General features: G+C 43.3%; 1 protein-coding gene across 4 annotated transcripts in view; it reads left to right on the top strand.

Moving 5' to 3' along the window:
* Positions 1–2,364: 2,364 nt before the first annotated feature.
* UBR3 (ubiquitin protein ligase E3 component n-recognin 3) overlaps positions 2,365–15,028 on the top strand; it is an 87,652-nt gene continuing 74,988 nt past the window's right edge. For 3 of the 4 annotated variants that reach the window (XM_072121768.1, XM_072121767.1, XM_072121766.1), the window contains exons 1-2: positions 2,366–2,889; positions 12,394–12,533. In XM_072121768.1, coding sequence (XP_071977869.1) covers positions 2,471–2,889; positions 12,394–12,533 — 559 coding nt within the window. In that variant the 5' untranslated portion in view covers positions 2,366–2,470. Of the gene's footprint in view, positions 2,890–12,393; positions 12,534–15,028 lie in introns of all 4 variants that reach the window. The other variant, XM_072121765.1, reaches the window with a different exon arrangement.

Raw genomic sequence — 15,028 nt, 5'->3', positions numbered from 1 at the left:
CAGAATCGTTATTAGATCCGCAAAGTGAACCCCGTAAAAAACAAAACAAAAAAAGCTCCAGAAAAAAATCATTTTCAATTAATACCCTATAAAAATGCTCTAAAAAGGGATTTAAAAAACGTTATGCACTCTAAAATAAGACCACTAAAAAGAACAATCCTTCGCGCAAAAAATAAGCCCTTAAACAGATTTGTGAGGCGAAAAATAAAAAAGTTATGCATATGAAAGACGGTGATGCTAAAATTAACAACATTTTTGCCAAATTACTTTTTATTCAGTAAAAATGGGAAAAAATAAAAAATCTATATAAATGAGGTCTTTTTGTAATCGTGGCGACCCAGAGAATAAAAATAATATACTATTTTTATGGTATGGTAAACAGCCAAAAAAAACTCCATAAAAATCTTCCTGAAAAGTGATGATTTTCATTTCCTCCACCAACAAAGAGTTAATAAAATCTCACCAATTAGCCTATAGATTCCCCCAAATTACGTACCAGAAAAGTGCATCTCATGTGGCAAAAGAAATAAGCCCCTATAGGTCCACATTAAAAAAAAGAAAAAAATTATAGCCTGTACAATGTGACATAGCAAATCCGATCTGCATGGCGCCTCCTTCCCTTCTCTGCCCGGCCGTGCGCCCATACAGCAGGTCACCACCACATATAGAGTATCGGTGTACTCGGGAGAGATTGGGTAACAAACTTTGTGGAGCCTTTTTTCATTTAATCCATTGTAAATGTTTAATTTTCCACCCAAAATGGGTGTATTGTGAAAAAATATTACAATTTGCAGACTGCACCTCCATTTTGTTTTAACCCCTATAAAACACGTAAAGCGTTAACAAACTTCTTAAAAGTGGTTTTTCATACGTTGAGGGGTGTAGTTTCCACAATGGGGTAATTTATAAGTCTCGCTATTATTTAGGCCTCTCAGTGTCAATTAGAAGTTGAGCAGGTCCCTCTAAATACGGGTTTTGGCGATTTTACAAAAAATGTGAAAAATGATACCTAAATTCTGAGCCTCATAACATTCTAGTAAAATATGTGGAATCTTAAAAAACCATGCCAACATAAAGCAGACATTTGGGAAATGTAAGTTAAGAATTTATTTGGGAGCTATGACTATCTGCATCAAAAGTAGAGAATTTAGAACGTTGAAAATAAAGAATTTTTCCAAATTTTTGCCAAATTTTGTTTTTTTTCATAACTAAACGCAAAAGATTTCATCCAAATTTTTAAACTAATTTGAAGTACAATGTGTCACGAGAAAACAATCTCAAATTCCCCTGGATATCTCATAGCGTTCCAAAGCTATAACCACTTATAGTGACACAGGTAAGATTTGAAGAATGGGGCCGCATCCTTAAGGCCAAAAGAGTCCCGTAGGGGTTAACTACCACTCTCTACTGATTCCAAATAAACAATTTAATACATCTGTAATGCTTTGCCTTTGATTCATTTTGAGACCTTGTCCAACCTTGTATCAATCAGATTTTTTTTATTTCTACGCAAATGAGCATCTGGGTGCACTATAGGTGTGACCAAGGAGCCCGGTGCCACCCTGTGTTGCCCAGTTCCACAGTGAGAGAGCAGGGAAGTGTGAACCAATGAAGTCACTGCCACTGAGGCCATAAGGAGCGATGTGATGATGTCATCTGCCTAAAGACCTCAAAGACATAGATGGCAGCAGGGGGGAAGAACGGAGAGCTCCTGCGTGAGAATGAGGAGAGATGAGTATTAGGTTTATGTTTTTATTGCCAAGAGATGAGGAAATACATAGGGGCGTTTTAATAGAAGGTTTGCTACACTAGGGGGCTTTATAAATGGGGGGAAACCAAGGGCCGTCCGACGGATTCGGAATAAGGGCGGGATTTAACATTTAAATTTGTGTCGTATCTGCAAAAAGTCTCAAACTGTGAAAACTAACACAAAAAGTCGTACAAAAAAAGAAAGCAATAGAAGTGATACATGTCACCCACTATGTACAATCTGTACAGCGCCTCATGCTCTATTGCATGCTGTCAGCAAACAGGACACTATGTACAATCTGCTCAGTTTCTCCTGCTCTATAACATGCTGCCTGCAGATAGGACACTATGTACAATCTACTTTTCTCCTCCTGCATATATTAAAACTACTATATAGAGAATTTTCGTTAATATATTGGGCAATGGAAAAAAATGCAGCGGAGGGGACATAAAACGAATGATACATAACTAGGAAGCAAAATGGACGCCATTTTCAGGAAAGGACCAATCATATTGCAGCTCTTATTTTCTGCGTACGTTTGTAGAATGAAAGCAGCGATGCGATTTGTTTATACCAGCAGGCGCAGTTCTACTCCTCAAATGATGTATTATCAGAGAGCTGGCAGCAGGGGGCGCAGGGTGATCTCGCGAGACGAGACGCGGCTCCGCGTATGGAAGACACAACAAAAGTAAATCCCAGTAACCCTCCCGAGCAGTCATCATGGCGGCAGAGCCGCCGCCGCTCCACAGCCGGGATAAGAAGGAGACGGCGGCCCAACTGAAGGGCGAGGTGAACCGGAGCCGGGAGCAGCTGAACGAGCTGCTGGACTGGGTGCTGTGTGCGGAGCGGCCGGCGGGGGAGGCGCTGGACTGGTGCAGGTCGCTGCTGGCCGGAGGGGACAAGTTCGAGGACTTCTGTCAGGCTGTGCGCTCCTATGATAATGCCACCCTGTGCGGCCTGGTGTGGACGGCCAACTTCGTGGCGTACCGGTGCCGGACGTGCGGCATCTCCCCCTGCATGTCCCTGTGTGCAGAGTGCTTCAACCAGGGGGAACACGCCGGCCATGACTTCAACATGTTCCGCAGCCAGGCCGGGGGGGCGTGTGACTGCGGGGACAGCAATGTCATGCGGGAGAGCGGGTGAGTGCTGCACCGACTACACCTGGCCGACTACAGTCCAGCTGCTGCAAAACTACAACTCCCAGCATGCCCAAACCACAGCAGACTGTTATGGCATTGCTGGGAGTTGTAGTTTTTGACAGCCACAGCCTTGTCAAACCATGTCACAGAGAAGTGTCACTACTGCAGAGTCCGCCTGCCTCACCTCCATCTCGCACCAGGGTCAGACCCAGGTCCTCGCTTATATCTATGACTAATGATACTTCAAGGGGTTTTCTGAGAACAAATCGCACCCCCCCCCCCCCAAACTTGCCATACCATGTGAAATTTTATCCTCCGCATATGAATATTAGCCCACATGGCTTCTCTTATCGTCCATATGCTACTTGTTTATTTGCGGATAGCGTACAGACCCATTGGTTTCAATAAGTCCGTTCACGTGTCCATTGTTTTTCACGGAACAATGAGAAACCAATTGCAGCGTGCGCAATTTATTTTTCACGGACCTCCACGGAAGTCAGTGGGACTGACAGTGTACAGTCGCCATTAGTGTGCGGTCTGTTTTTTGATCAGCTGATACCAAGACTGAGTTTATAGTACGGACTGAAAGCAGATTCATTTATTTGGACTTGGGCTGTGTCCGTATTTCTGTCCGCTAAAATAGCGGAAATGGACGTTAAGTCAGTGGGATCTATAAGGTTTCTTTGGTGTTTGTCATGTGACTTTCTGTTTCCTGATTTATAATCGATACTGTGGGGTGAGCGTCAGGCCCCACTGAACCTGAGTGTTACATCTCTCCTGATCATACACAGTTCAGTAGCGAATGACTTATTGAATGCACCCGAATTCCCACGGATCAAAAATTATGGTATTTGGTATCCAGGTCGCATTACTTATGACTACTGAAGAGCCATCCGGACAGGGTGTTTGGGTGTTACAGGGGTAAGCGGTTAGACTTTGTTGTGGTAAGTACTACACATCCCAGCATGACCTGCACTGCAGTGAGTACAGAGAATAGATGGGTAAACCTGCCATTGCTCTTCCTTGTTTATTGACAGGTGAACCTGACGCTTTCTGACTGTATCCTAAAGGTTGTCCACGTATTACTGTAGTCACAACTTGAGTGAAGGATCTTCCCATACAGCGTCTTACTAGAGCTGGAAGTGGGAGGTCGCTGTTATTCATCTTGTTACTATGTAGAGCTGATGGTTGCTCTTGGCTGGTGATATTTTGTTGCACTAGTGTCGGCGAGTGCTTCCTGTGTGAATGTGGCTGTACATGCTGGCATCTGGTGTGTAGGTGACTGGGTTAAAGGAGCAGACGGCTGGGCGTGCCGCACGCTCTGGCTTTGTATACTTCAGTGGCGGAGAAAGGTGTTCTGCAGGGAAGGTGAATTGTGGATGTATAAATATACACACCTTCCTGGTTACAAAGTAGACGATTAGATGGATGATAATTCCCTGTGGCTGCTTTGCTCTGCACATATGGATGTCCTGTGCTACTGATCTGTATATATAAGAGCTGTATGTATAACACATCCACTTTCGTAGACTTGATGATGTTTCAGTATAGCAGGGATCCAATACACTTGTTTTGGCTTTGAACAAATGGATTGGGACAGTTCTTTCTGGAAGTTTGTGAGTAGTTGGGTTTGAGAGAAATGGGAAGTGTAAAGGAAGGTCTTTGGATCTAATAATAGCAACTTTATTTTCTCACGCTAAGGCTTATTCCTGGTGTGAGCATAAGATTTTGTAATGTAATACGACCATTCACTGTACCCATCCTCTGATTCTGACTGTGCTCTGCTCTGAGATCATTGGACCACTTGTTTTGCCCACTATAATTAGCTTTATGTACATGGAGGCTCTCTGCACATGGATGTCTGTTTTGCCTGTGTTTTATTTGTTGGTTCAACAGATGGCGGTGAGGGGTCAAGGGGCCCACATCCTCTTGGAACAGGGGACAATACAGGAAGTGAAGTCATCAGAAGTGCTGTCCAATGGTCCAAGGAGGACACTCCTTGGCTGAACCCAGTCCTGTGACCTCCTTGAACTTACAGTTGGGCATGAAACTGGAAGTTTTGGAGTTAGCGCTACCTATTGGCCCACATGTATCAAAAATGGAGAGGATGCAGACTGCGAAAGATTCCTGAAAGTTCTTCATGAATCGGCCGTGCCCTGCACTGCTTTTGGGGCACCTTTTAACATTAGAGAGGGCAACACAATTTGTCTGACACTTGATAAATGAGGTGCATGGTCCGACACTGCACAGGAGCCCCCCTTTATGTCCAAACACTTGTTAAATACATGTGCAAGCAGTTTGCAGTGAAAAGAATGTGCAAAGTCTGACAGAAAACTGGAGCAGGGGCTGTAATAAATCTGTAAGGTTATGTCAGATTACTGCAGCCCAGTTGCCTTTTGGTTGAATGGGAAATTAATGACCAGTAACTAGAGACGAGGGAACCCGTTGGACACCCCCTGGCCAATCAAAGCCAGGCAGCTGAAATTGACCATTGGGTCTGCTCCTCCCTACCGCTAATGCCCGATAGATTGTGCACTTGTTGTAAAAAAATCTGCTGTTTCTAGTATTATCTGTCAATATGATTACAATGGACTATACCAGTGATGGGGAACCTTTTGGAGACAGAGTGCCCAAGCTACAACCAAAATCTACTAGTATGTCGCAAAGTGCCAACATGACAATTTAAACAGTAACTTATTGATCCTTGCTGTATCACAGGTTTTAATCGTATTGGTCTCCTGAGTTCACCAATACAATAGAAAGATGGAGAAATTTGGATTGTAGCTTCCCTCCAGGGTCCCCTGAAGAGGAAGAATCAGCGGACCCAGAGCAGAAACTCAAATGACAATCCGTCTCTATCCAACCCTTCCCGCTCCTCCTGTAATCCTGGCAGTCAAGGATGTTGCTTTAAAATAGTGCTGAGCATGGTGCGTCCTGGGCTGTATTGGATCACAAGAGAAAGCCTTGAATACTATCTGGCAAACTCTGTGTTGGGGTGAAGGCCTGCCCACAGAAAGGGCTCAGAGTGCCACCTCTGGCACCCGTGCCATAGGTTCGCCACCACTGGCCTATACTGAGGATAGGTATTCCATCTGACCTGTATAATGTATATGTACAGCTTTGGCTACATGCCTGTGTGTGATGCATTTAAACTGGAAGATGTGAATAATTAATCTGAGCTCATCCATAATTGATAAAATACTTAACACAAAATCCACGTCTGGGTTAATCTATGTCCGCGTTATTGCCATTCTCCGGTAGGGCACATTTGCATTCTGCCTGCTAGACGCTCGGCATGGCTATATCAGTACGTTATTGTAGGTCACCTGCTCCCATATTGGGAGACGCCCAGAAGTCTGTGCCAAGTTTCATGTGAGTCAGACTTTTCAGTCTAGTACGTTAAAGTGAAGCGTGTTGTTGCCTAACCTCACCTCCTTACCAGCGACAGTAGGAGGATACATGCTATTAATAGCACAGGCCTACAAATAGTCCACACAGATAGTGATCCGCCACTTGTTGACTCCTCTGAGCTGTCAGCATTGCTGTAGCCTGACTCCGGGGTGTGAAGCCGTGCAGGACAGATCTGCTGATAGGAAAGCCACGGATACTAAATGTGTATACAGTCTAGGCAGGACGTCTTAGAGGCTACATCCACAGTCTTCTTTGGTGGAGGGGAGGGTTTTGGTTGCTTTTTACACCATAACTAGGTGACTTTCTGCCATTGTTATATGCAGCTTATCATATGGCGAGACAGAATATACCCCCCAGTGACACGTGCATTGCTTTTGGTAAAGTCACATGTACCTTCACACCAACAGAGTGAGACATAACGCCATAGTAGATAATACACATGACACCGCATACATAGTATTAGATTTACTTTAACCATAACAGCGGAGTAGTATATCACAATATTCGTATTCCACACCCTTTCTGATCCTTGGATGTGCTGAGATAGTAATAATATACAATTAGAATAATGACAGCCTGGTAAAATTGTTGCTGAAATGAATCATTGTTTAATGGGACAACAATATATTTGAGATTCTAGTCGTTAACCCCTTCACGACGGCCATATAGCTATATACTTCCTATTTGCACATACGTCGAGCTGCTATATATACACGTCATGATAGTTGCCAAATACAATTCTAGTGTCATATTTACCCCTTAACAACCAGACCCTTTTTCGTTTTTTTTCTGTTTCCATTTTTCACTCCCCACGTACAAAGATCTATAACTTGTTTTTTTTTTTTTTTTAATTTTTCCATTTAAAGAGCTCTGTGAGGGCTTGTTTTCTGAGAAACAAATTGCATTTCATATTTAATATTCCATGCCCTGTACTGGGAAGAGGGAAAATTTCAAATGTTTTCATACATTTACAAAAATCATACTGTACAAAAAAATTCTTAATTTTGTCATCTTCTGGCACTAATAACTTTTTCATACTTTGGTGTTCGGAACTGTGGGTGGTATAATTTTTACGACTTAATTACTATTTCAATGCAACAATCTTAAGGACTGTACGGCCTTTTGATCACTTTTTGTTGTATTTTTAAAAAATATTTTTCAAAATGGCCAAATAGTGAATAAACGCCGGGAGTCAGACAGCTCGGGTCTTTGTATGATCTGAGGCTGTCATAGTAACAGATTGCTGCCCTCCGATGACCGATCACGGGTGTTACCGGTGGGTGTTTGCTGCAATATGCAACAAACAACCACCATGTGTGGAGAGGGCTTAGCCTGTGAGATAAGGGGTTAAACAGGAGAATGTCTCCCTTAAAGAGGACCTGTCACCCCGAAAAATCCCCCCCCCCAAATGTGCCCCATATAACCCGCTCCCTACCCCCTTTCTGCCCAGCAATTTTTTTTTTAAATCTATGATCAGAGAGGTGTTTTAAACAGATCCGACCTCTTACAAAATAAGAGGTCGGATCCTCATATCTGGGGAGCTGCAGTCGGCGTTATTCATAAGGGGGCCGGCCAACACACCCCCTGCACGCCCCTTGTCACCTAGGACCAATAGGAGAAGCCGGCAGTTTTTGGTAAAACTTGATTCAGTTTTACTACCGTACTTATTAAACAACTTGACCAACATTTGTAGTTGTCTGCTTATTAAATTAAGAAAAAAACATGTAATTGATAAACCTATTGAAGTTTTAACAAAAACTTACATGTCATGGAATAAACCAAGTGAAAATTTTTAAGATCTAGAAAGCGGTTCCAAAGATATAATTTAAAGAAGAACAGAACTGCAAAAATTGACCTGGATACTCAGGTACAGTAGTGGATTATAATATAGGAGGTTTGGGCGGGGGCCCAGGGCCCAAGTTTTCTAGGAGGCCCATGGACACTCAAAGCCACTTTACCCATGAAATCCGTGTACATCTGTTCCTGCTTACAATACACATGTATACAAGAGCCATTTCAGGAACTTCAAAGGTCCTAAAACAGCAGATTTAAAAACAGGCAGAAGGGACACCTCCTCCATTTCCCAAGTATTATCTGTAGGAAGTGATTTCTGGACTTATGGCCGTCTTAATTCACCCCTGTTTAGTATGTTCTTGTACCCCTGGGACTTCTGGACCTCGTAATTCCAGACCTGTCATCCCATCCCGTCTCGTTTCAATGCGCATATTGTGGAATGATTTTTTTCCCTCTATAGATCTTAAGGATCGGTAGGACTTGGCACTTATGTTAACAAGCTCTTCTGGCAAGTACCATAAATAGCGATCACTCTGTGTAGTGGAACGACATGTAACACGGGCCTGATCCTATCTCACAAAGGAGGGACATCTATTTATCATGTCATCATTCCCTATACATTACAGCACAGGTCCCCCACCTGTCACCAGCAAGTACATTATAAGCTGGAGAAACCTTAGAGCAACCTAGACATCCTTTACAGATCATGGCAGACATATACAAAATAAGATATTACGTATCAAAACGCTGTCAGATGAAACTTTCAGTGAGTGTCCTGCTCACAGGAGCTTACAATCTGTTGGCAGGATGTTGTGACACAGGAAGGAAATCTACCATCAAAATCACACATGAAAATTATGAACACTTATAGATCCAGACACGCGGTCTGTGGTAGCCTTCTTATTTGTCATACACCGCGTCCTTCCTTCTAAAATAAACACTTACAATTATGCTAGTTATCCTGATGGCCCATGGGCCTGTTACAGAAGCCCTCTGAGGCTTCACCTCTTTGCCCTTGCACTTCCTGTAATCTTAGCAGCAGTGAGCACACAGTGGGAGGGGTAAGTGCTCCTGCACAGTGTAACGGCCTGTGAATCTGCACCACAGAGGGGCTCTAATAACACTCCCTTAACCTTTCTAGCTCATTCGCATAGTTATAAAAGTGGATTTTAGAAGGAAGCAAACCATGGATAACAATTATTAGAACATTCCCACAGTCACAGTACCTGGATCTATGAGTAAGTGTCCCTGGTTTATCCGTACTTCATATTAATGTTAGATTTTCCTTGAGTCTGAATGCACAGGAGTTTGTTCAGAAGTGGCCGCAGGAGCATAATTTAAAGGGATAGTTAGTAAAACTGCTTGTGGCCTCACAGACGAAGGTAAACTACCTGTTTATCGTATGATGCCCCTTTTTCTTGTGAAGTCATCACAGGGACTATAGGAGAAGTATGGAGAAGTAAAGGTTCTTGCCTTCTTTATGATATTATGCTCCTGCACCATTTTGGTAATCTGGATGTGAATGGGATACATTGAAAAACCTTTAATGAATAGTAAATCCTCATATTCCCTGTGCAGGCGCAATCCTGAAGTGTCTCTAGCTTTGTGTTGATTATTAGGGCGGCACGGTGGTTCAGTGGTTAACATTACAGCCTTGCAACGCTGCGGACCTGGGTTCAATTCCCAGGTCAACCTCTGCAAAGAGTTCTCTCCATGTTTGCATGGGTTTCCTCCCGCACTCCAAAACATACTGGTTGGTTGATTAGATTGTGAACCCCATGGGGACAGGGACTGATTTGGCAAACTCTGTGTAGTGCTTCGTAATCTGTGTGCGCTATGGAATTATTATTTTATACAATTTTTTTTCTGCCTAGAAATCTGACTTCTGGGTGTTAGCAATAAGAGACACACTTTGACTAGGGCTGTGGGGACGCTTGGCAATTTGGAGATATATATTTACTGAAATCTATTTGCCTGGAATTTTAACAACAACAATAATCATGAAATATAAGTATTACAAAATAAATATAAAAATAATTGTCAAGGAAATATTATTCTTGAATGTGTAAGATTTGTTGAACTATTGGGCTATTACAAACTTTGTTGAAATATATGGCATCCATTGAAGCGTCCAGGCCTCTTTTACAACATCCTGGAGATCCTTACAACCTGATAAACTCTGACCTGCAGAATTTTCTCTGGTGACCTCAAAAGCCATTTGGTCACCTCTCCTCTACACCTACCCCCACCCCTGCATCTAGGAATTTGGAAACAAAGAACTGTTTAAATATTCCTGGACTCTCCCCCCTCATTAAAACTTTGCCCAATCCTGAATGACCCTCTGGACTAATTAATGAATGGGAGGTTCTGAAACCTGAACCAAACTGAGAAGTTATAAAACAATATGAAATCCAAGAATTGGTGTTCACATTTTGGGGGCTGCTTGACAAGCTGAGTGTGTTCCTTATTTCTCCCTCCTCCAGGGATCAGGATTTACTTTAAGTTGTAAGTTTCTGTTATTTTTCTGCCTTTTTATTTTATAACTGTTTTGCCGTGTTGTGTGTCCTTTGTAATTCTTTTGTTTTTAATAATAATGTAATTACCGTATTTTCCGGACTATAAGGCGCACATAAAAGCCTTGGATTTCCTTGGAAATCCAAAGTGCGCCTTATAGTCCGGTGCGCCCTATATGAGGGCAGCGGACCCTACTTACATAGGTCCCCGCTACCGGAGACAGCAGATCTCCAGCGGGAACTGCAGACCACGCGGCACGAACAACTTCTGCCGCGTCGGTCTGCAGTTCCCGCTGGAGATCTGCTGTCTCCGGTAGCGGGGACCTATGTAAGTATGGTCCGCTGCCCTCCTCCACCTCCCCCTCACCTTCCCCGCGTCTCATCTTCGGGTCGCGTCGGGTCTCCGCTCCGCCCCCGGTATCGCGGTTTAAAACACTTTTTAAACTTTATAGCCGGTGCAGGCAGGTACGCGCTCGGCGCTTACCGTGCGCGCGGCTACATAGGAAGTGAATAAGAGCCGCGCGCATGGTAAGCGCCGAGCGCGTACCTGCCTGCGCCGGCTATAAAGGTTAAAAAGTGTTTTAAACCGCGGTACCGCGGTTTAAAACACTAACGAAAATAAGCTCCGGCACCAGCTCAGCCTGAGCTGGTGCCCAGTATTTCCATCAGAAACCTGCCACTACAAGTGGTAGGTTTCCTTTAATTTTGGTCCCTGTATGCTCTGCGAACTCATAGCCTTGTGAAGTGTGGTTAGCTGTGTGACTGCTAGAGAGCTGAGTGTGCATGTCTAGTGGTGTGACAAGGTGACTGCCTGAGAAGCAAGAGTTGTTGTAGAGTGGGATACTTATTGGTCCCAGTATAAATGCAATAAGTGGTGGCAGCGGTTCTGGTGCTGGATCTGTATGAGGTGTTATTTATGCTCAATTTGTGTCCTGAGTGAAAGGTGAGCGCAAGTTTGAGTAGGCTAAATTAACCTGTACAGTTGCACCCCACGTCACGTGACGAGGCGGCGGCGGCCTCGCCGTGACAATTATAATAAGTTATGATAAAACATAGCTGTATTGTTGGCTTCTTATAGACATTATTGTGATAGTCGGTGCAATTCGCACCAGTCTCTAGATATGAGACACAGTAGCTGCCAGGAGAGACGCTCTCAGCTGTTTGTCTACAATACCCGGTGTAAAGCAAATGATTTTCATATTCCACATCGGGAAAAGACCTTTTGTTGTCATAGCAATGGTGGAAAAAGCCATGCAAAAGATTACCTTTCAATCTTCCCTTAATAGCAGGTTTACAACTGCGGCTCACAGCCGCTGATAACCATTGAGTTCTCTATCAAGATGTTACCGGGCGAATAGCAGAAAGGCTTTGTAATTACATGTGAGCGGCTGCCAACTCCTCAGGAGCACTCAGCCACTGCCACATTATAGGGAGAGGGGGATTAATTGTATTTTATTTTATTTTATGCAGTCAACATATCAGGAGATAAATGCACAAAAGTAGGGACCAGGGATGGAGTCTGTTCACACTGTGCTGTTTTTTTGCAGCCTGTATTCTCTCCACAGCCCCAAGGTTGATTCTGTTGATGGATTTGAATAATTGTTGCGTTTGTAACACTGAGGTTAAAGGGGTCGTCCACCATTAAACAGTTGATTTTGTTTGTGTACTGAATAGTTTTTACAACTTTCCAGTATACTTTATCTGTTGGCCTGTTCTCCACTATAGATCTTTGGTCATTACCTTTTATTTTGTACAGAGTTGCTGACATTTTTCTGTTTTCTTACAGGTTTTGCAAAAGACACAGAGTAAAGTCGAGCTCCTGCGTTCCCACTGTGCCCCATGATTTGCTGGTGATGTCAGAGCTGGTTATCCCTCGCTTCATCTTCTACATTATTCAGTTCTTGAGAGATGGATACAGCGAGCCCGGTGCGTAACATACAGAATTGTCTACTGCTGATCACAAGAACTTTTTAGGAAAAGTAGTAGCCTTGATGGCTATTGCTCCTTCTTCTCTTCAACAGAATAGATGGTCAATACAGGCAGTCCCGCGTTACGAACAAGATAGGTTCCATAAGTTTGTTCTTAAAGAGAACCCGTCATGCAAATTAACCGCCTAAAATACATATATTTTCATAAACTGCCATTAGAGAGCATTGCCTCTATCCCTTCATTGTCCCTCTACATGCCTGTAAACCTAAGCAATGAGGTCCTAAAGCTGTATGCAAATGACCTGTGAAATGTCCAATGAGGCATTAGCATATTCAAGCTGTCCAGCTTATTCATGAGTGGGAGGCACAGCCACACCCCCAGTGCTTGACTGACAGCCTGTATAATGGTGTAATGGCTCCTCCATGTGCATCCTAGTGCTGGCGCCCCCTGCAGCCTGTGTGTATGAGAGACTCCTATACACAAAACTGACAGCCTGTATAATGGTGTAATGGCTCCTCCATGTGCTTCCTGGTACTGGTGCCCCCTGCAGCCTGTGTGTGTATAGGAGAGATGCAACAGCTCCAGGCTGCAGCCATGTTATAGCAGATGATGTCAGGTACTTGTGTAGCTGATGTCGGAGTCTCTTACATGTGTATGGGAGCATGCAGCATGTCAGCAGATAAAGCACAGACACTAGCAATGCTTTACTATACATTAAACATAGACCTGGGCAGGGGAAGGAGAGGAGGGGGAACAAGGGTGACATCACTGCCTCTGACCATGTGACCAGCCTCATTTACATAATAAAGACATTTTATTTTATAATGATTAATGTATGAATTGACTAGATAAAGTCTGGGATGGGATCCTTGTGAGCTGCTCCAACAGGTAGTGAATAGTGACAGAGACCTGATGACGGGTGTCATTTAAGTTGAATTTGTATGCAAGTATGGAAAAATATATATATATATTTTTTTTTTTTTTTTTTTTTCCCAGCGGAGTTTCAAATTTTTTTTGCTGTAATGAGACCAATGATTATCAATAAAGCTTCATTACAGACACCTTACAGCCTGGGACTAAATTAAAGCATCCAGAGAGCTTCACAGTGGGCAGAGGGGGTCTGTCTTTAACCAGGGGTTGTCTGTAAGTCGGTGTATCCTTAAGTAGGGGACCGCCTGTACATGGTTTCTTTAATAAACGAATTCCAGACTGAAGATTGAAGTCTGGTTTGATTTGCATTGTTTGTTTTCCAGTTTAATTATAGGAAAATGAGAAATTTTAGCAGTGCAAGACCCTTCACTGGGTGGTCACCATATTGCCTTTATCCCCATCGTGCTATCTGTTGGCTTTCTGACAATCTGTAATATAGCCAACTATACGGCTCTATAAGCCTGCTATTAAAGGAAATTTATCATAAGCATAATAAATCTTGGACACTTATTCATAGATCCAGTCATGGTGACTGTAGTAATCTTTATTTGCTATCAATGGCTTCCTTTTAAAATCCTACTGATGAGCCTGACAGTCTCTGGAGAGTGTTTCCAAAGCCCCTCCATGGCTGTGTCACTGTTAAGGAAGCATGTCCCCAACCACTGTGTGCTGAAACTTCCTCCACTGCAATGAGATTATATCAGGCAGAGGGAGGGGAAAGCTATGAGGAAGGAGGATGAGTGTTAGACAGTGTAACTGCCTGTGAAGTTATAGCATGGAGGGGCTCTGGTAACGCCCCCTTCCCCCCTGTTGATTTTAGATGGCAGGAGGCCATGGATAACAAATACCATAGTCGCGGTGCCTGGATCTGTTAGTAAGTGCCCCTGGTTTATCATGCACAATTTTGATAAGTAGATTATCTGTAATGTATACCTGAGATGTGGGGAGAAAATGTCATTTTTCTTGGCTGACAACCCGAATGAGCATTTGTTCTAGATCATTGACTGTGCAAACATGCCAAGCAATAGTCTTCTGATAAATCTGATATTGTCCTGCAGTCAGTTGTAGACTACGTATGGCCATTAAAATGCTATTATACTAAAGGTAGTCCCCACATACAGTATGATGATAAATGTACAGAAAAGTCACTTGATTTGGGCAAGAAAAGTATATCGGGGAAAAAAAATCCCATGATTTCGAGAGCATAAGATTATATTGGAAGTGGCTGAGTTGGGCGAGCTGTATAGTCTACTGTGTGTTTCTGCTGACATGTTGTATGTAGGAGGGCTTGCAGATTGCTGGGCTCTGCGCTCACACAAGAGGACAAATGTTGGGCAACCACTCAGCCCCATGCTCATTCATACTTTTCTGAGAATTGGCAAAATGTTTGTTAAATTTGTTCCTTTCAGAGGAAACATTTGGAGGAGAATATTTTTGCAGGGCTACTTGTTGTGTGACCCTCTCTTTGACTTGTTGCACTGCAAGTATCGTACTCCATATGGACTTTTTATGGAGCTCTGTAACAAGTCTGCGAAGAATAGATTGTAGATACGATTGTATGG

This window comes from Engystomops pustulosus, chromosome 8 (assembly GCF_040894005.1).
Source record: "Engystomops pustulosus chromosome 8, aEngPut4.maternal, whole genome shotgun sequence".
Taxonomy (NCBI): domain Eukaryota; kingdom Metazoa; phylum Chordata; class Amphibia; order Anura; family Leptodactylidae; genus Engystomops; species Engystomops pustulosus.
This window is presented reverse-complemented; position numbering and strand designations above follow the sequence as displayed.